This window comes from Carettochelys insculpta, chromosome 12 (genome assembly GCF_033958435.1).
Source record: "Carettochelys insculpta isolate YL-2023 chromosome 12, ASM3395843v1, whole genome shotgun sequence".
NCBI lineage: Eukaryota > Metazoa > Chordata > Testudines > Carettochelyidae > Carettochelys > Carettochelys insculpta.
This window is the reverse complement of record NC_134148.1, coordinates 44,208,936-44,233,168: the sequence shown is the minus strand read 5'-3', so window position 1 is coordinate 44,233,168 and position 24,233 is coordinate 44,208,936. Positions and strand designations below refer to the sequence as shown.

Below are 24,233 nucleotides of genomic sequence, written 5' to 3'. Positions count from 1 at the left end.
CGTGCACAGGGCACACCGTGCATACAGACGGGGGGCACTGGCAGCCCCGTGCACAGGGCACACCGTGCATACAGACGGGGGCACTGACAGCCCCGTGCACATGGCACACCGTGCTACAGCCCGGCGGGGGGGGGGGGGCACTGGCAGCTCGGCCGGGCGGAGGGACACCTGGCCATGGGACCCCTGTCCGGAGAGTCCCTGCTGGGCCAGGCCAGCGGCAGCCCGAGGGCAGTGCGGACGCCCCCGCTCTCCGCTGCCTCCCCCCCGCCACACCACAGGACTACAAGTCCTAGCATGCCGGGGGGCGCGCATGCGCCGGAGAGGAGGGCTGGCCGCTATAATGCGGCGGAGCGGGCGCGGCCTCGCGGGGAGGAGGCGGCGGCGGGCGAGTCACTTATAAATGGCGCCCAAGCAGGATCCCAAGCCCAAATTCCAGGAGGGTGAGTGCGGGCGGGGCCGCGCTCTCTGTGCGGGGGCCGGGGTCGGGGCCGGGGCCGGGGCCGGGGCCGGGGCCGGGGCCGGGGCCGGGGCCGGTGGGGCTGGGAGTGGGTACGTGCGCGCTGGGGCAGGAGGGGGGCTGGGAAGGTGGGGCTGGGGTAGGAGAGCTGGGGGCTGGGAAGGTGAGGCTGTGTGGGGCTGAGGGTGCTGGGGGAGGCGGGGTAGGGCTGGGAGTGGGTACGTGCGCGCTGGGGCAGGAGGGGGGCTGGGAAGGTGGGGCTGGGGTAGGAGAGCTGGGGGCTGGGAAGGTGAGGCTGTGTGGGGCTGAGGGCTCTGGGGGAGGCTAGGTGGAGGCTGGGGGTCACTGGCTGGGCTGCTGGTGGGAGGGGAGGCTCTTGGTGCAGTGGGGCTGGGGAATGCGGTGGGCTGGGCTGTAGGTGGGAGGGCTGCCGGAGGATGTGGGGAGCTTGGAGCGCTATGGGAGGCTTGGGAGGTGCAGGGGGTTGCCTGGGCTAGGGGTGTAGGGGTTTGCTGCGGGGGAGGCGAGCAGAGCTGATGCTGTGGCCAGTCCCCCCTGAGGTATTGCACAAAGCTCTGGGGCGTGTCTGGACTGGAGAAGGCCCTTTTTAGTCTTCCGGCCGCCGCTTATTTTTCTGTCTCCCTGCAGAGGAGGAGAGGAGGACAAAGGGGAAATGATGGTTCTCTGAACCAAACAAAACCCCACGTACAAGCTCCTGCAGTTGTAGAAGAAGCCGCTGTCTCTAGGTGCTTCACGCAGCTTTTGTGCCATCTATGGCTGAGACCGTGAGACTAGTGGGTTTATGGGCTGAGGGGCTGAAATACAGTCTCCAAGGCTAGTTATGACCCATGGCGATGATGCATACTGGCAGGGGAGGAAACTGAGTGGCCTTGTAGCAAGGGTCTCTGCTGACAGGAATTCCTTCCAGTTACCCTTTGTAGTAAAAGGCTGGGTGGCTGCAGTATGTGCACTCCATTTCATAGAGAGCTTGCCTCTCCTCGGCAATCTTTCAGTGAGGCCCTTAGGCAGACAACATTTGGGTTCCATCGTATTATAGTACCAGAGGACCCCTGGAGCAGAGAGAGGTTTTAGAAATGAAAGTGGTTTCTCTAAGACAATGTAGCTTTTTTTTGTTTTGTCACCCCTCGCCCCTTTCTCAATGCTCTCAACTCACCCATGAGACTCAGGAGTTTCCTTTACTCAAAACTTACTTGCTTTTGTTTTTCTCATACATATGTATCAAAGCCTTCCTATGAACACTGATGGCCATTTAAGCCATTGAAAGACCCTTTCTTTCTTTTTTTAATTTTTTTTCAATTTTCAAATTTAAGACAGTCAAGATTTTCCCTTCTTAAAGTTAAGTATGTTTGCTTATTAAAAATCTTTGTAAGATAGCCCAGTTATGGGATCTTGAGTCTTGCCTTAGGGCATGGTTTCTATTAAGCATGGCTTGAAGATATAAAATACAGTATGCTGATTACTGTGGTGACATGCAGCTAGAGCAACAATGGACTCCGTTCAAAAGAGAACCCCTGTTTTTGTGAGGTGTTTAATATTTTAGGGCATGTTTACACTACCAAATTAAGTTGATATAACTTATGTTGGTGTACAGCTGCTGCAGTAATTACAGCACTTGTGTGTCTCTATGCTCGACTCCTTCTGTCAGTTGTATGCATACTGACCAGCAGGAGTACTTGCACTGATTGTACGGTCAGTGTGGGACATTATGAGATGGCTTCTGAAAGCCAGTAATAGTCAATATAAGCAGTGCAGTGTCTATGTGCACACTACATTGGCCTCACTGTGTATCAGTGTTTACTCTCTGCTTTCCGTGGAGGTGATGTTATGCCCTGCTATGCTGACTTTTATGTTATCGGGAGTGAAATTTTAGTGTTGAGACTTAGTCATGACAGCTTACATCAACTTAACTCCATTGTGTAGATCAGGCATTAATTCCTGCCAGGGTGAAAAGTGACATGTATATTTTGCGAAGGATGCAACTTACTCCATAAAACCTGGTTTAAGAATAGGTGATGGTTTTTGAAGAGACAAGGGACAACTATAGCAGTATACCAAGCTTTGTTGGCTTTAGCGATTAATTTTGCACAATACTGAAGTTTGTCCTTAGAGCTAATTGCGCAACAAACTAAGCTGGCCAGTTAGTAACAGCAACTTCAAAAACACACTAATTATACAGGTTTTGTAGTTATTTCTTTAGAAATAGTGTTCAGTTGCTCAACTCTCCATATAATACTTCTGTCTCTAATATAGCTATTATAAAAACCTCAGGAATTTTAGTGGATCTGTGGTAGGATTTATGTTCCACTAACATCAGATTGGATACAAAATCTTGTATGACAGCTTTAGTAAAACTTCACAGAAGGAAGTGATGTGTTTTTGGCTGTGAAAACATCTCCTCACCTTAAATTTGGCTCGAATTAAATTTTATAAAACTTATTTTAATTTAATTTTATCATTTGTAGTCTAGAAATTCACAGGTTTATTGCTGGTTTCCTAGATATAGGTTTTCTTGAGTGTCTTATGCAAATACATCTTTTATCTAGCCTATCTGTAGAAGGAACCCTAGTAAGGAGGGCAAGAGGAGAGACCTCTTTTAATTTTTTACAATAGATTCAGTAGGATTTAAGAAAATTATGTTTTATGGATATTTCAATATGTAATCTGAAAGATTAGTGGGTGTTTTAAATGCACAGATTGAGATGTACTCAAATGGGTATGGGGAAATGGTATTGTAGGTGCTGATGTGAATTTATGGTGTAGTTGTATAATATGTCATTTGACTTTTTATATTAGCTTTAGTGATCTTTAAAAATTTCCCCTGGATTTAGCAATATATATTTACTTATTCTTTAAAAAAGTAGTTTTGTCCATTCTGAATCCTGATCCAGCATCTGGCACTTTACCACAACCCCACTGAAGTCAATGGACAGCTTCATTGGGAGTTGGATCAGGTCCTTAACGTATGTGTTAGTTCCATGTGCATGAGACCTCACACATGTGGAACTACTGCAGCATTAAGCATTTAAGACCCAATCCTTGTAAGCTGTATTTTGTTAGGGTTTTTTGCTTATCTGGAAGCCAAGATTGTGCTATGTGGGCACAAGAACTTGCAGGCTCGGGACAGTCTATCGTGAAGCTGGAAACGGCATTATTAAGCAACAAGAGCACTTGACGTAGTTTGGAATCCAAGAATGTTGCCACAGCGTGCGTAGTTATCGTTTGAGAACTACTTGGGCTGTAAAGAGGCTCCAGTCAAAAATGTCTGACTTCAGGAGAAATGAATAAATTAAGGTGTCCCGCTGTAGTGCCTTGGGGAGAATGCACAGTAAAATCCGGCATTCTGTCATTCAGAACTCTTAAATAACTGGTATTTTCACCATATGTAAATTTTAGTTATGTTTTCTGTAAGTACACTATAGTGAAAATAAATACAGTATAAGTTTACATTCAACAGTACAACTGTTGATAAAGTACTCTGCATACATTTTTGTTTCTTAATATCTAATCTTATTTTTCTTTCCTGCGTTGCTAGATATACCGTTCCATTATCCAGAATATTAAACTATCTGGCAACCTCCCGGTCCCTGGGGCTGCCAAATATGAGTTTACTGTATTTTGTAGAGAGGGGGTTTAGAATTATTTTGATCTAGGCTGGCAGTGAGGAAGCCTTTTATAAATTTTTCCAATGTGTTTCCTTTGAGCATGAAGTCTGATTGTGGGGGACATTTGTCAGTCTTTCTGATTTCTTGCTACTGGGTCCCCTGCAGAAATGGTGCTTCAAAACGTTCTTAGATCTTTCCAAACGGCTAAATGTAGTGTCTTGCACATGTTGAATAGTAACAGAGAGAGGGATATGTTCTTAGTCTGTGTATATGTATAAAGAGCCTAATTTTCCATAAACTTGGATAAAATATTCTTTTTGTTTAAGAACAAGTAAACAGGCTTGTTTTCCAGTAGTGTTGACATGCAGTGCAAAATAATAGTGAAATAGTGTAAGCCGTAATTTTTAAATTCAAAGTATGTGCTTCCTCTGTGCAAACGACAGTCCAGACATGTCAAACCAGTTGTGGCCAGCCAATTTGCTACAGATGTTTTCTGATGTAACTTTGCACAGAAGTGTGTGTGTGTGTGTCCCCTGTTCCATTGTGAGCATGAAATCCTGCTGATCGGTATTTACAGACTGTCTCCCTTTTGTACCTTTTTCCTCATTGACATTATCCAAAGTACAGTGAAGCTATTTTATCCTACCACTGTATTGAATCTGGGAATAAAGTAATAATTGGAAAAATGGTTCAGTAAATCACTAAATATTTGGTGCAGTTAAAGACTATACCAGCTTACTCTGTATGCATAGAGTAAAGAATGACAAATAAAGCTATACGTGGCTTTCTTGGAAAAGAAAAAACAATGAAGAGTCCTGTTGGCACCTGATAGACTAATATATTTTGGATCATAATGTCTGTTGGTCTATAAGGTGCCAGAGGACTTCTGATTGCTTTTGTGGGTACAGACTAACCTTCTGATACTTGCAAAATGAAGGGAATTTAGGCTAGTCAATAAGCAGGTTGTAAATCTGTAAAGGTATTGGTATAGCTTAATTATTTTGGTATGTATAGCAGATCACCAATGTAAAGGATGTGATCTCTGTTATAAGGCAGTACTGTACAAGAGGAAACATCTGCCTTCTGAGGTCTTGTGTTAGATAAATTAGACTTCATCAACTACTGCACAATCAGGATCTTGTAGCAACTGAAATCTTGATTGTGAAAACCTCTTCCCTCTCAATGCCTTCATTCAACTGTATGCTTCTTTGCTCCTTTGGGAAAAGGAGGAAGCTGAGATCATTATGTCCAATTTTCTTTAGACAATAGGAATGTCAGGTCCTGAGTATCCACTGGGAAAAGGAAACTCTTATTTAAATAAACGTTCTCTATTGCACCATAATTTTAAAATAAGACAGTAGCTTGGTTTGATAAGAGAGCGTGTTCCCTTTTCCAAAACAAAATGAAACTGTACCATCTGAAAGAATCTAACTCTTTTGCAACAAGACTGAAATGTTTCTGCTGTGCTATTTACTGCTTGTATGTTCTGGTTGCCATTCAGACCACTCTTGCAAATCCAGGCTATTAAAGCTCTATGCAGTTAGAATCCAGCCCAGAAATGGGGTGCAGGGCTGTGCTGACATTTCTTGCAACGGTGGCCCTAGACTGCAGCCTAGAATGGAGGTCTGTGTCATTTGTTTCCATTATGTATATGCATCAGCAGATGTCTGGGGCAGCCCATGATATTGCATACTGCGTGACTTCCAGTGCCAGCTTGTGCAAGAGTTGCACACAAGAGCTTCTTGCAGGCATCCCTGTGTGGCTGCCCAGCAAGCAGACCCTTTGCACATCCATGATGTGGGGGCTTAAATCATGCAGGAGCCTTGAGCTAACTCTCCACTCATCTGCAAAAAGTGCCTGCTTATAAAATGGAAGATTAGGCCTTTCTTGGCTTGCTTTCTGGTTTGATGAGTGTGCAGGCTGCCGTTGGACAGCTTTTAGCACAGCACTCTTAATGGTGGTGGTTTTCCTGAGTTCTTTTGTATAATGCATGTCTGTGTGTGCCTTGGTGTTCATTAATATGACTAATCAGATGGCTATTTGCAAACTTTTCCAGGTGAACGAGTGCTGTGTTTTCATGGACCTCTCCTTTATGAAGCAAAGGTATGTCAGGGTTCTCATTTCTGCAGAAAACAGCAAAAAACATTTACATAAAGAACACGTGAATTTAATGGATTAAAGCAGTCTATTAACTGAGCACTAGATTGGATTGTGACTAAGTACTAGAATGGATTGGGTCAAGAATTCAAGCTAAACTGAAGAGAAAATTATACAAAAAGCAAAGTTTATAATATTTTCTGAAGAAACCTGCAGTTTTATAAACTAAATATATTTGTAGGATTTTGGTATTCAGAATAAAACTTGCAAGATAAAGGTATAATAAGGGTAGTAAATGGGTAATTTGAAGCAGTTTGATTAGCTCATTATCTAATAAATTTGTTAGCATTTCAGGTGCTACAGGTGCTGGTTTTAACTGGCAATGGAATTATGCATTCATGTAAAACTACTTGGAATTTATCATATATGAAATGTAATACATAGACTCTCCTACAATTCTTCTATTTCTAAAGGTGCTCTCAGCTTGTAAGGAACATGTGTATATTAAGGTAAAATAAATTGGAAGTTGGTTTGGGTTTTACATTGTCCTCCTTGTTCATCATGAATTTGTCAGGTAAAACACTGAATTCTCAGGCTGCTGAAGCCCCACCTCTCTCCTGTAAGATCCATTTCTAAGAGAGGTTTTCTAGGTTCTAAGGTTGCTTGTAAATGTGTGCAGTTACTGCCCTTGTCCTCAAATTATCCCCAAAAGCCTTGTTTTCAGTGGGCCCCCAAAGGGAGTAATGCGTGGAATAGCTCATCCCTTCGTTTTTGTCATCCAAGTGGCCTACTTTCAGGCACCGGTTTTAAATGCCATGCTTTTCTTGTTTACCGGCCACGAGCTTCACAGAGCCCGGTAGCTCAATCAAGAGGCTTGGACTAATTCAGTCTGTCTCCCTTTTGCATCTTGTCCGCCATCGACCTTATCCACTTGGCCATAGTTAATCTCACTGGGGGGGCAAGTTTGTAAGCCCAATTATTACAGCAGGTCCAACCGTTTCCAGTGTAATGGTAGCTTAGTGCTAGAGTGGCATGGGTTTGCAGGCATTGATCCAAAGACCTGTGCTTGTATCGCTCTAAAGGCTCGCTCTTTCTGTTGACCTTTAATGAGAGTTGGAGTGCCTATTACTCTGTGAAGGCATTGGCAGATCTTGAGATTGTGTCCTAATTGCTGATGCTTGGCTGTTCTGTTAATTTTAGCTTCATTAGGAATTTAGTGGCCAAACATCTTCAGTGCTCATCAGAAGACAGAATTGAAACTGACCAATTTTATTTCTCAACAATTTGCAAAGTGGTTGTAAATACTAGATTAAACTGAACCCAGGTTTGACTGTGTCCTCATAAAAATGGAATGAAAATGCCTTTATCTCAGAAGGAGACCAATTGGCTGCGTTTGATTTAGTCTGTTCCTTCCCCTCTCCTGGCACTTGAAGACGAGCTCCTTTGGAATGTGTGTGCCCAGTCCCCGATTGCCTCCAGTGGCTGTGCTCTTCGTGACTCAGCAGAGGAGAGGTGATAGCAAGGAGAATCGTTATGGCTCTTTAATTATGAGGGCTGATATCTGCTGCCACTAATGCAGACTCCTCTGTTAGTTGGAGCAGTTTTTAGGTTGCTCGATGTTTTGTGTTATCTTTTGTGCATCACACACGAGGGCATGATCATCGTAGTTCGTCTCCCGTACTGTGCAATACATCCCCTATGCCGGGGAGAAGTGGATGGTGCAAGAACTGTCTCTGCTGGCTCTGTGCCAGTGGTAATTTCCCTAATGTAAGAGTAATTGTGCCTTCCCATTTACAGCAAGTATCTGACCTCCTTGTGCTGCCCAAGTGACACCACGAGGTTGGATCTTGAGTGAGATTTTTATTCTGTAGCATATGGCACAGAGGAAAGGAAATGGGGGTTATTCCCCTTTCCCTCCTTTTCCACCCACCCCCTCTTCTGGACTATTTTATCTTTCCGTGCTCTTCAATCTTTCCATATAAGCTAGCGGGGAGTGCAGAAGCAATCATTTCCCCCCATAATTGAAAGTAACATGGTTTGTTTCTCATAAAAGGTGTGGTTGGTAAGGAGACTACTGTGGTCTCCACAATTTGCCTTTCTTACTTGAGTCTCACTTCATTTTTCATTCTAATTTATATACTACACTTACATGGTTTGTATACTTCTCTTAGGGATGAATATCTTTTAAATCAGTAGGCCTGCATAACTTGCAGTCAAGAGTCCTAAAAGAGCTGGTTGAGTCGACTCTGGCACATGGATTAAAACTTTTTAATAAATCTTGGAATGGAATGGAAATTCTAGAAGTATGTTAATGTGCCAGTATTCAAAAAAGATGAAGCTGGCTGACCTGGGCAAAATGGGATTCAGTTAATAAAGTATTAGACTAAGAATATAATGCCAGTCCACAAGGTATCGTGGAAAAGTCTTGTTAAATAAACCTGATTCTGTTCATTCTTTGAGAAGATTGTAGGTTTGGTTGATTTGAAATGACCATGCAGATGTAATGTACTTTACCTTTTGTAAGGCATTTGGTTTTGGACCAATTTTAAAATTAAACACTATAAAATATCAATAGTGTATATGTTAAAAGGATTAACTGGTTAAATGACACATCCCAAAGTAGCTGTCGGTGGGGAATCAGCATATGCATGTGTTTTAAAGGAGTTCTGCAGGGATTGATACTAGGTCCAACACTAGCCAATATTTTTTTCCACAAGTGATTTAGAACTAAATCTGCTGATAAAAAAAAAAATCTGTGGATGACACACAATCTGCTTCCACACTGTGGGGCAGGAACATGATTCTCCTGGTTGTGTACACGTGCTCTCGCTAGCTGTCATTGAGCTAGCAGAAGTACGAGTGGCAATGCAGCCATGGTAGCATGAGCTGCAGCAGAGGCAAAACATAGCTCTGCCAAATGCAAACCTGTTTGAAACCTCCGAGTACGTACTTGGCACAGCTAAGCTGGGTCACCGCTGCCCTTTGGACTGCAGGTGCACTGTCAGTAATGCTCTTGTGAGGGCAAGTATGTGTTTGTAACCAGGAGAACTGGTCTCAGCGTAGATATCAACTAAAGATTGCTGAGGTGGTAAATGAAGAAGACAGGACAGTTATACAGTGTGTCCAGGATTGCTTGATAACCTGGGCCCATTCAAACAAAATGTGTTTTTAGCACAGCCAATTTTAAGGTGCTGTCTAAGAGCAAGGGTTGCAGGCTGTACCAACCAAATGACACTATCCCAGAAAACAGAGTCTCTGAAAAAGAAGCAATTCAACACAAGCTCCTAGTGTGATGATAATGAAGTACTTTAAGTGTGGAGCAGGGGGGTGATGATTACCTCTGTGTATGCTGTTGGTGGGACTGATTCTAGAATAATAGACCAGTGCTTGTGTCAAAGATGACGAAAAATTGGAGGAAGGAAGTAGAAGAGAACCACCAGAGTGATCTGAGAATGTCTTCACTGTGAGAGACTTATAAAGCTCAGTCTGTTTAGTTTATTTAAAAAAAAATTGAGCACTTGAGGGCACACGGAGTCCTAAAGGCCTCTTTAATCTCTTGGAGAAAGGTAGAGGCAGAACCAAAGCCTGGAAGCTGAAGTCAGACACATTCAAATTGGAAGCAGGGGGCAGATTTTTAACCATGGGGGTGATCCCCTATTGGAACAAGCTAAGTTTGAGACCCAGCTTAAGAAAAAGTGAGACATTGCAAGGCTAGGGAAGGAAAAAATAGGGAATATGTGCAGAGCAGCATTTGAAGAAAAGAGTAGGAATGCAGGCACAGAGAAAGACCTAAATAAGAGAGTCAAAGGGATAGCCATGGCAATAGAAGAGGAAATTGAGCAGACTGTTCCAGAAGAAAAGATCAATAAGAAGTGGATTGCGCAGGCGACACTGAAGTTGGTCTAAGAGAAGAGAGCGTTGAAGGTCAGAAGGGATGTTTGAGAGGGTAGAACAGCAAAATAAAGTGAAATGCAATGAGATAAGGAAAGCAGCCAGAAAGGATAAGGTGAAATGGTAAGAGGAGCGGTGTGAAGATACAGAGCGGTATCACGGAGGTGTATAAGATGATCAGGAATATTAATAGGAAGTGGCAGCCGAAGGAGATGGCAATCAAAGTTGAGAACAACAGGGTGCTTGTGAAAAAGGATAAGGTTGTGCAGCAGTGGATAAGATACTGCATCGATCTCTACAAAGCACAGTTGGACCAAGTGTCTCAGAGGGACTGATTGAAGAACTGCACGTGAGATCTCTGCTGCGCATCAAGAGCGAGACCAATATTTTGGAGGAGGAAGTAGAAAGAGCAGGAACATGACTAAAGAACAAGAGCCCTGGAAGTAAGACCATGGGAAAGATGATCAAATATGGTGAAGAAAGGTACGATTTAGGAAATGTAAACTATGTAATATAGCATGAAATGAAGAGAAGGCACCTAAGGAATGTATGAGATCAGTGCTAGTGACCATACACGAGAAAGGAAGTGCGTTGGCATGCAAGAACTACAGAACTACTGCCCTAACAAGTCATCTAGGCATGGTGCTGCTGATTATACCAACAGAGACTGACAGAGCAGATAGAACATCTTGCGGATGAGCAAGTGAGATTCAGGAAAGATAGAAATACCGTACAGCAGATATTGGCACTGAGATTGATAGTGGAGAAAGTTTGATGAAAGAACAAGAACATCTACAATTGCTTCATTGACTTTTTTTTTTTTCCAGAAGGCATTTGACTGTATAGATCAGAAAGTGACTTGGGCGGTATTGGAGTCATATGAGGTGGATAGTAGATTGATTGCTGAAGGATATCAGTGACAATGTGGAGTCAGCGGTGAGAACCTGGGGAGAGATAGGAAGTTGATTTAGGGGAGGTAGAGGCACGAGACAAGGAGATCTGATATTGCTGAATATCTTCATCACGCACCTAGAGAGAGAGAGAGTGATGGACAAGAATAAGAAAGATAAAAGGGATATCTATGCATAGGATGAGAATCAACAACTTGAGGGTTGCAGGTGATATAATTATCATTGAGGAAGATGAAGAGAAGCTAGTGAGTGATTCAGGTGCTAAATGAGGAAGAGAAGAGGTACGGACTGATTATGAACATGGATAAAACACAAACAATGGTATTTGGAGATAAAGGAAATAGGAAGATCAGTGTAGATGGGATAGAACTAGAGAACACAGAAATTCACGTGTCTGGGGAACAACATAACGTGATCTAAACTATAAAAAGGAAATAGTGACTAGAATAGTGAAAGCAAGAGTGAGTTTGAAGATGATGGATAAGATCTGGAAAACCAAAGTTATTAGCTTAGGAACAAAGGTGAGCATCTTGAAAATGTGTGTATTCAGCAGCATGTTGTATGGCTGTGAGACATGGGTGATGATGAAAGATTTGAAGAGAGGATATTGTCATTTGAGAGGAGTTGTAATAAAAGATCCTGAGAATAGGATGGATGCAGAAGGTCACCAATGAGAAATTATACAGGAATATACAGCCAAAAGAGAATGTACTGCAGAAGGTTATACAATGGAAGTTACAGCTATTTGGGCCTACCTGCAGAATCAATTACAAACAAAAAGTCAAGACCCTGGTATTCAGCATAATGGACGGCTTGACTAGGAGAGGCTGACCCCACAGATAATGGGCAGATGTTACAGTAGATTAGTGCAGAGCCAGTCTACAGAAACTGAGCCACTCTGTGCTGGACTGGGAAAGATGAAAGGAAACAGTGAGGGAGGTGTCTGACACCAGCTGTCACTGAGCCCATGGGTGTTGATGAAGGGGGAAGTGATTGGTTGCCTTTCTCCCAAGGGATATGCTTTAGCTAAGTACACATAACTGGGTTTGGTATAGGGGTAGGTGGGTGTAAAATAATGTCCAGGGCTATGCAGGAGGTCGGACTTAATGTTCTAATTGCCTCTTCTGGCCTTATTTATATGAATCTATGAATAGTGTTGTAGTCTGATGGAGTAACTTATTTTGTGCTTTACTCTTCATAGTCACTACCTGGGTCTTTCCTCTTATTGTGTACGCTAACTTCCCTGAAGCATGCAACAACAGTTTATCTTCACCTTGATATTTAGCAGTTTGAATGTTTATCTTAGGTTCCCTTAGTCTAGTATAGTGAGAATAAGTGAAGTTTTGTTAAACCTGAAGAGCACTTACTACAACCAATTACTGCTGACTGTAGAGTTTGCTCTGTAGTTGCAGAAATCTGAAATATTTATTTATTCTTGAGATGTCATCTCTTGTAATTAGCATCCTCCTCTGCAAGATAGTGGGTATGTATAGAGCCCTGCATGGATACAGAATTGCTGTCTGCATCTGCAAATATGATCCATGGATATTTGCATCCACACAAGTGTTTGCTGGTTTCTAGATAAAAACTTATGTCTACATCTGTATCTGCAAAAATGAGCCATGGGGAAGATACCCATACATATCTGCAGATTTGCAGGGCTCTAGGTACGCATGCAAACAATAACACTGAGTCCTTCACTGTGTTAAAACTGGCTTCTGGTTAGCCTGAAGAGGCTAAGCAACCTGCTCCTTGTGTCTTCTGGTCTGCTGCATGTTCTCTTGCTTGTCTCCTGGTGAAAGTTATTAAGCCCTTCGAAAAACCTCTGGGTAGCTTAGTAGCAGTTAGTTGCTTAATCAATGTACCCCTTCAGATGTACAAAACTACTTAATAAATATATTATTGGGTTTGTGTCTTTAGTGGGACAATTTCTATTTGGTAGCGACATTGCTGCCAAACACCTCAGTGGCTTGGACAGGGATCTTTGTATTTAGATTGAAAGTTTAGTCAGTCTGCCAGAATCTATTTTTGTTGTTCAGGTCATATTGCTAACCCAAATTTCTTCTTTGTTTCAGTGTGTAAAGGTTGCCATAAAGGACAAACAAGTGAAATACTTTATACATTACAGTGGGTGGAATAAAAAGTAAGTAATAAATCTCTGAAAACAAGACTTAATTTTCCTTTATTAATGACTCCAGCTGGTGCTAGCTTAATGGACTGATGCTCCTGTGCGTTAGTCAATTGAAGATGTTTCATTAGCTCAGAAATTAACTTGAGCTTCAGTCAATGTATTGCAGCAAAGCCACACATTTAAAGCATGGAATAACAAGGCTAATGTTGCTCAGATAATAGTTTTACTTTTTAAAGGCACATTTCTTTGGTATGTTGGTTGGTTAGTCAAACTTGCTCTAAGTGCCATTAGATTGTCCTGTTGCCACAGTTGAGTGCATGGCCTAACTATTTTGGGAACTCTTTCCATTATTTCTAGGATTGAAAATACAGGATAAAAAAATTTTGTTGTATATTGGGATATGGAATGAACAGTGGAACAACACTTATTATAGTCAGAGACTCCATCTGTTCTTATGTAGCTAAATACTGTGACAAGTGGTAGAAAAGGGAGTAGGATTAGTTGAGAGGAGGGGAAAGGCTGCTTTCAAAACAGGTGATAGGTAAGGCTTTTGGTCTCACCTGTACCATCTCCCTGTTAGGTGGTAACCTGCCTGAGGTCGGGGTGAAAGAAAGTTGTAGTAAAGAGGATTAAAGTTTTCCTTTCTGTAAAAATAACATTTTTAGATTTTTTTTTTTTCCCTCCTCAAGAATTAACACTTCTGTTTCATGGCTCTGAATATTAAAAGATCTGCGAAGCATTTTGCTTTTGGAATTGCAAGTACATTTATTGTGAGTTTGTTGCGTGATCTGTAGGAGTTAAGAACAGCATCATACGTGTTGATTTCAAGTTGTTCCTATCTTGGGCACCAACTTCCTGTAACAGTCCTAGTGCAGCATCCACATAGCTGCTTGCTGGTTGCCACATGTTCTTATTTTCAAATGGAGAATACTTGTGTTTCAAATGGCACATGGCCAGTGCCAGATGAGAGAATTTGCCAGACTGCCAGAGGTCAATATTGTCTAGCACATTACCAACACTTCTACTGCTTTGTGGGATCTGAGAAGACATGTAGTGGTAAATTACAGCTAAATAACAGCACAGAACCAGGACTGGTGGCTGTAAAGAAACTTTATGGACTATGGGAAAACTTGGCCACACACATGAAAATGGTTGTCCAGCTAACCAAAATCAATCCGGATTATGGATGTTGCCGGACAAGAGTTCTGGCTTAGAGAGATTCAACCTGTTCTACTCTGCCCTCAGTTCTATTGTTCAGTTCTAGTTTAACTGCATTCCACAGTCTAACACTGAAAGTAGGAGCAGTGCTTATTTTTCCTTAGCAGCTGGTAAATATGAAAAGCTGCAAATTAAGTCTCTTTTGGAGACATCATTTATCAAAAAGTCACTTTAGTTGTGTGACCATAGCTGCCATATAGTGTGTAAAAGGTCTTGTGTGTCCCACAAGGCTTAATTGTTTTTTTTTGTCAGCATAAGGTCTAAGTTAAAAATCATATTTTGGTATCGTTAAAACTGCTTCCCCCAAAGCAGTGACCAACCAAAGAAGTGTCTTAATGTAAAACGCTCATGTAACAAGTTGCAACTTAAACTCTGCTGCTAAATTCACGCTGACCCTTAGAGATCAGATAAAATATATTCTCTTCTGTGTAATCGATAGTGGTGGGTGTCATTGGCTGTGTCAAATGACTTTCTCTTGTCTTTGTCTACTTGCACTAACTGTTTGCCTTTGATTATTTTCTTGCTTTTCCAAGCTTCCAATTATCTACATTAAAAGTGGCATTGCTGCAACATCTAGACAACTGGGACTGTATGGCTTTTCAATTTGACTTCATAATTAAGTTATGATTCTCTATAATACATGAGTTTTAAAGTTCTTGGCTTCCAGTGGTTTTTTTACAAGTTTGGTAGTAAGTAGTTTTCATGTCCTACATAGTATAATACATTCACATCCTGTTGTACAGGGTCCTTCTGTTGAGGATTTCTGGCAATAACATAAACTTTGGGATCAGGGTTCATCAAGGCCTCATCTTAAATATGTAGCCTCTAATTATATGTACAGTTGGATGTATCTTGTTTCCTATAATATTTGCTCATTAAACTTACCATAAGAATCTTTGAAGATGTACTGTGAACTTGTGTTTACCACATTGGCATTCTGAGCTTGACAACTTTTGCAATGAGATCATTACTTCACCATGAAATGCAAGGTTTCGAATCTCTAATTTACAAAGCTCTATGTTACAGACATTTCTAAAAAAAACCTACATCTTGATCTATTTTGGAAAATATGTGCATCTTAAAATGGCCACATGAAATCTTGATTTTAATTTAAAATTTGTCAAATTACTGAAAGATTATCCACTGTTTGTCAAAGTGGAATTTGCTTGCTTAAAATGGCAATTTCTCCAGCACATGTTTATATTAAATCATTTCCTTCAGATTTTTCAAATATTCATGCCATCTTGGTTTCCTTTACAGAGAGAAATCAGAGCTCTTCTTTTTACAGTAAGATCTTATTGCTGAATTTGTTGCCCTATAAATTGTTGGAATAAATACAGTAAATTTATCTTGCTGCATAACTTAGTTATGGCTGCAGATTTTCCATGTTAGAATACATGTAGCCCTTTTTTTAGTTTATATTAAAGGAAAAAAAACCCTTCTCTTTTAAGTTTGGGAGTCTGTTTCCCAATTGGCAATCTTTGCAGGAAAGATTGAAGATGTCACTTTGCCCTAGACAAATCGGTGGGAATGCGTTTTCTTTGGTAACTTGCACTTTCGGCTGTGCCAGATCATGATTTATCACAGAAATGAAAGCTCAGTCTCAAATCCTGTGAAGTCTTTAAATTGATTGTTGGGACCAGAATCTAACTGCAAAGTTTTTGAATGGTGTGACTTGATTTTTTTCAGCTGGGATGAATGGGTTCCAGAAAGCAGAGTGCTCAAATACGTGGATACGAATCTGCAGAAACAGAAGGAACTTCAAAAGGCAAATCAGTAAGCGTTTTGTGATAGACTGACTTAACTTACCATGATTTCCCTTTTTTATTGTGCTTCAGCCCTAGAAATACATCTCTAGGGGAGTATTAATTTGATTTCAATTAATATGCTAGTTGTCTTGTCCTCTCCCTGTTTTTTGTTTTGTGCCTGTCTTCAGACTTCTAGCATGGCCACATCATCTTCATAATCTTTTGGCCAAATGGCACACCCCTCAACTTCCTGATATCTTTAATCAAAATCTGAAGTATGTGAATTTTCAGTTGCAAGGTAAAGGATAAAATAGGTTTTAAATGAAGGAGATTTATTGTGCTGTCTCAGAGCTACTTTCTATAAATAAAACAAATATGCAATTAAGCCAATGGCATGTATTATGTGATAATCACCTAAAATATGTTTAAAAAATCCAATGCCCTCTTAATGAAAACTAATTTTTTGCAAAATGGCTCTAAACGTATTAATCCTTATGAATGCTTTTTTGTATCGTTCTGGGGAAAAAGTATCATCGTGGAATACAAATATTTCTAGTAGGTACATTTCCAAAGCAGCTCCAGTGCATTCCTTTCTCACAATTCTGAGTACTGGGGTGAGAGAGGAAGAGTTAAGCGCTCATGTGTTTAGGCCAAGTACTCTGAAGTTCACTTTTGTCAGTAGTTTAATTTTTTTTTCCTTCTGTATCATGAAGGAGTGGCTTCCTCAGTGTCTGTTCACTTTAAACCCATTCAATATAAATTCTCTAAATGTTTGTATGGTCTATTACCTTCTAAAAAAGATATTACCTTCTCTTATAGTAAAATTGTATTGTTGAATTTGTTTTTAAAGGGAACAGTATGCAGAGGGCAAGATGAGAGGTGCTGCTCCAGGCAAGAAGACATCTGGACTGCAACAGAAAAATGTTGAAGTGTAAGAATCTTTTTTAAAAGTTTAGCTTTGCTTTTCAGTCATTTCACTTAAATTATAAGCAGCGCTCTTTTTTTGTGAGGTTTCAGAGATTGGATTTAAAATGCAAAATTTTCAATTAAAATTGAAAGAAATATTAGTTTATAAACATGGATTGTTTTTGTTGTGACAAAATACGTCTTTGTCCAACAAAACATTCAGTCATTAAGTAATGCAAGAGCCACGTGTTGCTGAAAGTAAATGACTGGATGCACTTAAACTTTAAAGTTCTGCTCCAGTCTTTACTGAACAAAAGTGTGATGAGGGCACATTATATCTCATACGGTAAAGCTGAATGAAATTGATAATTCCTTGTGGAATGGCAGAATCTGCTCTAGTCATGCAAACAGTGACAAAGAATCTTTGAGGACAAGAATGCAGCTTGAAGAATAAATTGCATATTGCCTTCGTTGTGTGTGTTTATTAAAATGGTCATTGGGATGCAAATGAAATTTTGTGATATTCTGTCATTCAGAAAACTCTAGCCTATTTATCATGTTACATTTGTTGCATTTTCTTTTCAATTACTTTTGTATAAAGAGAATAATGTGAAGTGTGTGTGGCTCTTAAAACAAAATGGCTTAGCATGTTAAAATTGTAAGCTTAAGAGACCCAGGCCCCGGCACGAGTGTTTGTTGGAAAACAACGTATTTTCACATGTAGTCAACAGAGATCTTCAATTTCATCCATATGGTTTCAGTGACACAGCTTGTGGCCTTGTGTCTAGACACTGTTGCATCCAGTCACTTAATGGGCACAGTAAATTAGCAAAATTTAATATTTATTTCAGAAGGCAACAGGTTTGCTTAATTTTTGAAGGTTTTCATTGCTAATATTTTGAACTCTTTTTGTGCTCCTGGCTTGATTTGCTTTTTGGTCTTAGTCAAGAGACACCTGACTAATTTGGACCCCATTTCCTTAAAAGAAGACATTTGGTGATACTTTCAAATATTTTTTAGGCCCTGTATCATTCTTTTGATGGTGGAGACTTCTCAGCATTACGAAATACATGTCTGATGTGGATCTTTTATTTTGACTTCAGAAGAGTTAGTGAGACACTTTTTTAGTGTAATACCATTAAAAATAGCAGAACACATTTAAACTGACAGGAGCTAGTTTCTGTTGAAGGGCCTGGTGTACTGGATTCTATGGATGTTGAAGTTGGTAAGAGTACATTTGCACTTCTGCATTGCTCTGTGACTGTAACAGGGTGATGGTGACAATTATCATGACCATACACATTAGTGTTTGAGATTAGAATTCTGACTTTTTTCCACCATATTTTTATGCCATCTGCCACCTCCATGGTAACTTCAGGGCCCAGATCATGTTAGCCTTACTTATGTGAACTGTTTCAGTTGAAATTAATGGGATGGCTTGTGAGTATGGTGAGCAGGTGTGAACCCTGAATATTTAACACTCTTGCCAAAGCAATGAAATTCAAAGTTGCTGTCAGAACCTTCTCAAACACTCTTAATTAGAAAGGCCTACCAGAAACACCGCTCTGGAATGGGACACGTCATTCTTACTGTGCAATTTGAACCCACACTTTCAAGCTGTAACTTTGCTTCCCAGCTGCACCAGCATCTGAGAAGAGTGTCTTCCTCTGTTGCCACTAGAACAGAAACTGGGTTTGGTAACGTCCCATGCGAACTGGGACACTATCATAAGTAGGCTAACTCTCTGTTCTTAAATCTTCTAGATAAGAGCGTCTCATTTTTGGGGTGGTGAATAGTTCTTAAATGAGGGATCTTCAGTTTAAGAGAGATCTGTGGATCAGGAAGATGTCATTGGAGTAGTGAGCTGTTTTTTTGATACTATCTTTCATCTCATGGTATTAATTTTCCCTATCAGCAAAAGGTCTCACGTGGCTCTTGCACTGAACATACTCCTTCAGCTCTCTTTCATTTATGCCAGCACCACTAGTACTTTCTCTTCAGTTAGCAGCTTGGATGTAACCCTGCTTCTTGAACCGCAGAAATTCCCTGTTCTCGTCTCCTGATTGAGACTAGGAAGAGAAGTCCCTTATGACAGTATCCCAGCGTAGTACTTGGGACTGTAGGACAGCTATTCGCGGAACAGTGAGCCTCAGACCACTTAAGCTACCAAGTGGAGATTGGATCTGAGAACTGCAAATCTCTCACTTTAAATTGCACTATTAAAAGAAGTGTTTGCCTTTAAAGAAGCCATAACTGGCATTCTTTTTTTTTAAAAGGGACTTTGCAGATACATAGCGTGTTTTAGTGGGGAGGGAGAGAAATTGCTCTAACCACAGTTTAAAGGGGTAACACTGTCAATCTGTTTAGGCCTCCTAATTTACCTTTTGTAGCATCCTTGGAGGATGCCTGTAACATTCAACAAACAAAAATTTTAATTTAAAAAACAAAAAAAACAAATTTGATTCCTCAGTAACCGAAGCAGTATTGGAAAAGAAAATAGCATAAATGTGTCATCCTCTAGGGATGTGGCATATGTTTTTAAACATCCTCTAAAAGGTAAATTTTTGAAGCTCAAATAGATTCTCTTAAAGGCTAAATATCAGGTCTGACACTCTGTCCTTAACTCGACCCCCATTGTGCCTAGATTTTTCAGACGAGATGGAGCGCATACAGTTTGCTGTTTGGAGACCCCTACAATATCGACGCGGTGAGTTAAGGATGGATTGTCACACCAGGATTTTCATCCTGAAATCCAAATTTCCTTGCTTTTGTGGATTTTTTTTTTCTTAATACTCTCTTTAAAGTCTTAAGTCTAAGTAATGTATGGTGCTGGTGATAACACAGGTAACAAATGTGGAAGCAATTCTTACTTTGACAACATCTCCACAAAGTGCAGGTGCTTCTTGAAATTCTCTTCAAAAGTCTTTATGGGCTAGTAGCTCTTACCCATTTCAAAATGTGTGCATTGTGCCAATTGAAAGTGTACAGACCTGTGTGATATGCACTCTTCAGTGAGAATTCAGTGCATCCATTTAAAAGCACTGCAGACACTTCAATTTATTTATTTTTGTGTTAGAAGCTGCTGGCTTTAGAAGACTAACCTTTGTCTGCTACCCATTTACCTATGGGTGAAGTTCTGGTCTCGCTGAGATCTATGACAAAACTCTTCTTGACATAATTAGGGATAAGATCTGGCTCTTGCTTGTATATGGTGTTGTGAATGTAAGGACTGAATCTCATGTAAGTACGGGTTTGGGAACTTCTGCTGTGACCTGCTGTAGTTTGTATGTAGGAAAAGCATGCTGAGGGTATTAAGTAATTTTTAACCAGATAAAATGATTTGTAATGTGCAATTTGTATTAATAGTCCAGGATTGTTTATAATAATGCTTCTTACTGATGGGAAGAATGCCATACAAGGACAGTTGGCTATCAAGAAAACAGGCTTGATATGTTCTAGAGATTAATGCCTCTGTACTTTTCTCTGCAAAAATGGCAGGCTTCTGGCAGCTGTTTCTGGATGCCCTAGGAGTTCTGCCTGCTGATGTGGCTGACTTAGCTCCAAAAATTTTCACTTAGAATAATACCTAGCTGGCAGTCAAAAGACAGCCACTGCTTCAGCATGTATGACAAAAACATGCCATACTTCTAGGGAATCGGAACACAAAAGCAAGCAGCAAACCTGCCAGAGAAATCAGGAAATGAAAGTCTTTAAGTAGCATGATTTGTTAGGTGTCTGGGCAGCAGTGTTACCCCTTAGCAACTTTAGTAAGCTGGGAATTGGAATTTGTTTACGTTTTTTCTCCCTTAGATAGCCCATTCAGACATCAGGCTCCACCGTCCTTTGGAGCACATGAGCATATTTCAGGTGTCCATCTTGGGCAAAATGAGGTAAAGCTGCATGAATAATGGAGCTCAGGTCCCTAAGATGTGAAGTTATTTTATCTTTCATGCTATTGCCTAATGCTACAGCAGGAGCTTGTACACTGAGTTAAAGTGGGACTTCCTCTTAACAGAGAGCTTTGGGAACATGGAATATGTATTTTTTTTCTTTGTTCTGAAAGCTAATGTGGTCACAAGCAGTTCTCAGCATGTTCAGTCCAAGTTGTGTGACAGATGGCATTTCTGAGCTGGCTGACTGACAAGTCATCTTGTTGCCAAGTGACCTAATTTATTGTAGTGGCAGAATGGGAGCCTAGCATGAGATTGTGAAGCGAAACAATTTTAATGCTGAGTGTGTGCGAAACCAAAATTTTGCTTAGATATTTTTCTGTTACAAAGACTCGTTTGAGTTCTGGAAGATGAGCCATTCAAACTTTTGCCTACTGCTAGGTAAGAATATAATGTTCCAGTTATAATTCTGCATCTTAAATCACTAACTACAGTTGAAAACCAGACAACATTTAAAGGCTCTAGAACTGTTTTCTGGATAAGCCATTAAAATGGCATTTATTCTTCCGTCTAAATTGTAATATTAAGCAGCTTCCCTGTTCAGACGCAGTGGTTTGCATTTCAGTGGTAGGTGAAGTTTGTCCTATATGTGTTGCTTGAAAAAAAAATACTTTGGAATCTTTCAGGATGAAGAATCCTGCGTGAATATGAAATTAGACACTGTCAGATCTGAGACTGCTGTTGACAGTGCTGCTTCATCAGTGTGTTATACTTGTTACTCTACAACTATGGACCCAAATCTTTACTTTTGATTATAATGAATAAACCTTTTACTAGGATGTCTTGTTTCAGTTAGTACATAAAACGGTAGTTAGTGTAACCTTATACAATACGTGTATTTCAGAAGGCTGGCTGTCGCAGAAAATGGAAATAACTAGTTTTTAAAAGCTAACCGTTAGGTTAACAATAGTTCATTCCTATCTCAGTAGGCTATCTTGGTGTCGTGCTTTGTTTAGGAGTTCCCTGATGCACTGGCTCTGTCCATTGTACTTCTGTAAACTGATCGTCACTCTGACCCAATACAGAGCAATAGCTTTGAAATTCAGGGATCTGAGATGGGTGAGCACAAGGCATGTGCATTATACTGTACATATCACTAGCACAAAAAATAGAACCTAGGAGGGTTATTTGTTCTTACAAACTGCATTGCTTTAAGTTCTTCAGTTTATATTACCTGAGTGTCACAATTGCTCCAGTTCTGTTACGGGTTAGAAAGATCCTTTACGCCTCTACTTTTAGTTGGTGTGTCTGAGTAAAATTTTTTGCCTCTGTGTTCTGTTTAGAAGGCATTCAACCTGTTCGTGTCTGTTTAACGTGTAGTCTTGGGCAGGATTTTCTTTTCCCCAGGCAAACAGTGTTGTCACTGATAAAGAATGGCAGCTATTCTACCCTATTTAGCTATGTTTCAGGTTCTTGATTGGGAATCCCTCTTTTTCATGAGCTTGTATAATTAGACCTCTGGAATCTCCACTACATCGCATCTGATGAAGAAGGTCTTTGCCTATGAAAGCACATGCTCTAAAATGTCAGTCAGTCTGTAAGGTGCCACAGGGCTTCTCATTGTTTTTTCTGGAGACAGACGATCACTGCTACCCCTCTGATACTTGCCAGTGAGAAGTGACATGGTCTATTGCCTTCACCATCCTCCTAGACTTCTGCAAAATGCTTGAATACATTTTATGTGCCCCATAACTGTTATGTCTTTTCTCTAACACTCATCTCTTCTGTGGTGACACAGCTTGTTTTTTGTTACCCAGCCAGTGCCTAGTCACCAATAGGATGAGAGTTGAGAAGTTGGTTGGAAAACCCAGTCTGCATGAAGCTTAACTATTGGCTTGAGTTATTGCTAACTGGACTTGAGTAAATGTTGGACTGGGCCCTAAAATTGTGTAAATGGAGGTTCATTGGTGGCTGTGAGGCGGTGTGCACTCTGACTTACTGCTGTTAAAATAGGAATAGAATGAGCCCTGACAATAATACTGGATTTCTGAAGGTTCCCTCTTGCTGTATGGAAGAAAATTGCAACATGGCTTAATGTATGAGAGCCTATGACAAACTAGATTTGGTGACAAAACAAGAATTATCTGCACTGTCATGTTATTAATATTCAAAATCTGCCCTTGAAGACGATAAGGAAATATTTGTGACAGGATTATGGGTAAGGTCTTATTTAATACTTTACCCAGACAATTTGAACCAGTGACTTGGCCTAGCACATGCATATGTAACAGACAATTGTCTATATACTAGAAAACAGTTGTGGTTGTATGTGATTGATTTTGGATATGAGATGTGATTACATGATTTTCGGCACATTACGCATTTGTGAATGTTAAAAATAGTTGGAAAGGGCTTAAGTGTTTTCATTTAAACTGTAATCAACTTATGTTCTATAGGTGTTCATGGAGCAACCATTTCTATGAAGTTCTTTATTTAAGATAGATATGAAGAGTTGCTTTGAAGTGTAATGGGTTAGAGAACAGTCTAAAGAATTAACCTTGAGATTAGAAAAATGAAAATGTACGTGGCATATGGCAAATGCTGAACGGTCTGTGGTGATATGAACATTGTAGTGAATTGTTCTTGCCAATCATGATGAAGAAACAAAGGAGAAGCGCAATAAGAATGATTAAAGGTTTAGAGAACATGAGCTATGAGGAAAGATGGAAAGAACTGGGCTTGTTTAATTTAGAAAAGAGAAGACTTAGAGGGGACATGATAGCGGTTTTCAAGTACCTGAGAGTGTTACAAGAAAGAGGGGAGGAAAAATTGTTGTCCTGGGCTTGTGAGCCTAGAACAAGAAGCAGTGGGCTTAAACTGCAGCAAAGAAGGTTTAGGGTAGACATTAGGAAAAACTTCTTAACTGTCTGTATCGTTAAACACTGGAATAAATTGCCTAGGGAGGTTGTGGAATCTCCATCGCTGGAGATATTTAAGAGTGGGTTAGACAGGCATCCTGTTATGGATGGTCTAGATGGTGCTTGGTTCTGCCATGAGGACAGGGGACTGGGCTCGATGACCTCTTGAGGTCTCTTCCAGTTCTAGTGCTCTGTGAGAAGCCATACGAGTTTCATGCGTCTTCATCATTCTGACATTGCCACTTATTTTAATCTCTTCTCTTCTGCTGCATGTGTGGTGATAGAACTAAAGCACACCAATTTTATCTACAATTATAGTGAGATGTAACTAGTTTATTAACCTCCCTATCAAGCTGTATTCCTCTCATGGCACTGAGCTTATGCTAAGCAATAGATGAAATACTGAAAGTGACCAACTAAGTCTTATTTAATTACCCAAGATG

At 40.6% G+C, this 24,233-nt stretch overlaps 1 protein-coding gene across 2 annotated transcripts in view; it reads left to right on the top strand.

The window, feature by feature from the left end:
• The first annotated feature begins 327 nt into the window (after positions 1–327).
• MORF4L1 (mortality factor 4 like 1) overlaps positions 328–24,233 on the top strand; it is a 37,713-nt gene continuing 13,807 nt past the window's right edge. Inside the window, exons 1-6 of one of the 2 annotated variants that reach the window (XM_075006519.1) lie at positions 328–440; positions 6,137–6,183; positions 13,055–13,122; positions 16,018–16,104; positions 16,927–17,007; positions 19,627–19,689. In XM_075006519.1, coding sequence (XP_074862620.1) covers positions 401–440; positions 6,137–6,183; positions 13,055–13,122; positions 16,018–16,104; positions 16,927–17,007; positions 19,627–19,689 — 386 coding nt within the window. In that variant the 5' untranslated portion in view covers positions 328–400. The remainder of the gene's footprint in view (positions 441–6,136; positions 6,184–13,054; positions 13,123–16,017; positions 16,105–16,926; positions 17,008–19,626; positions 19,690–24,233) is intronic. The other variant, XM_075006521.1, reaches the window with a different exon arrangement.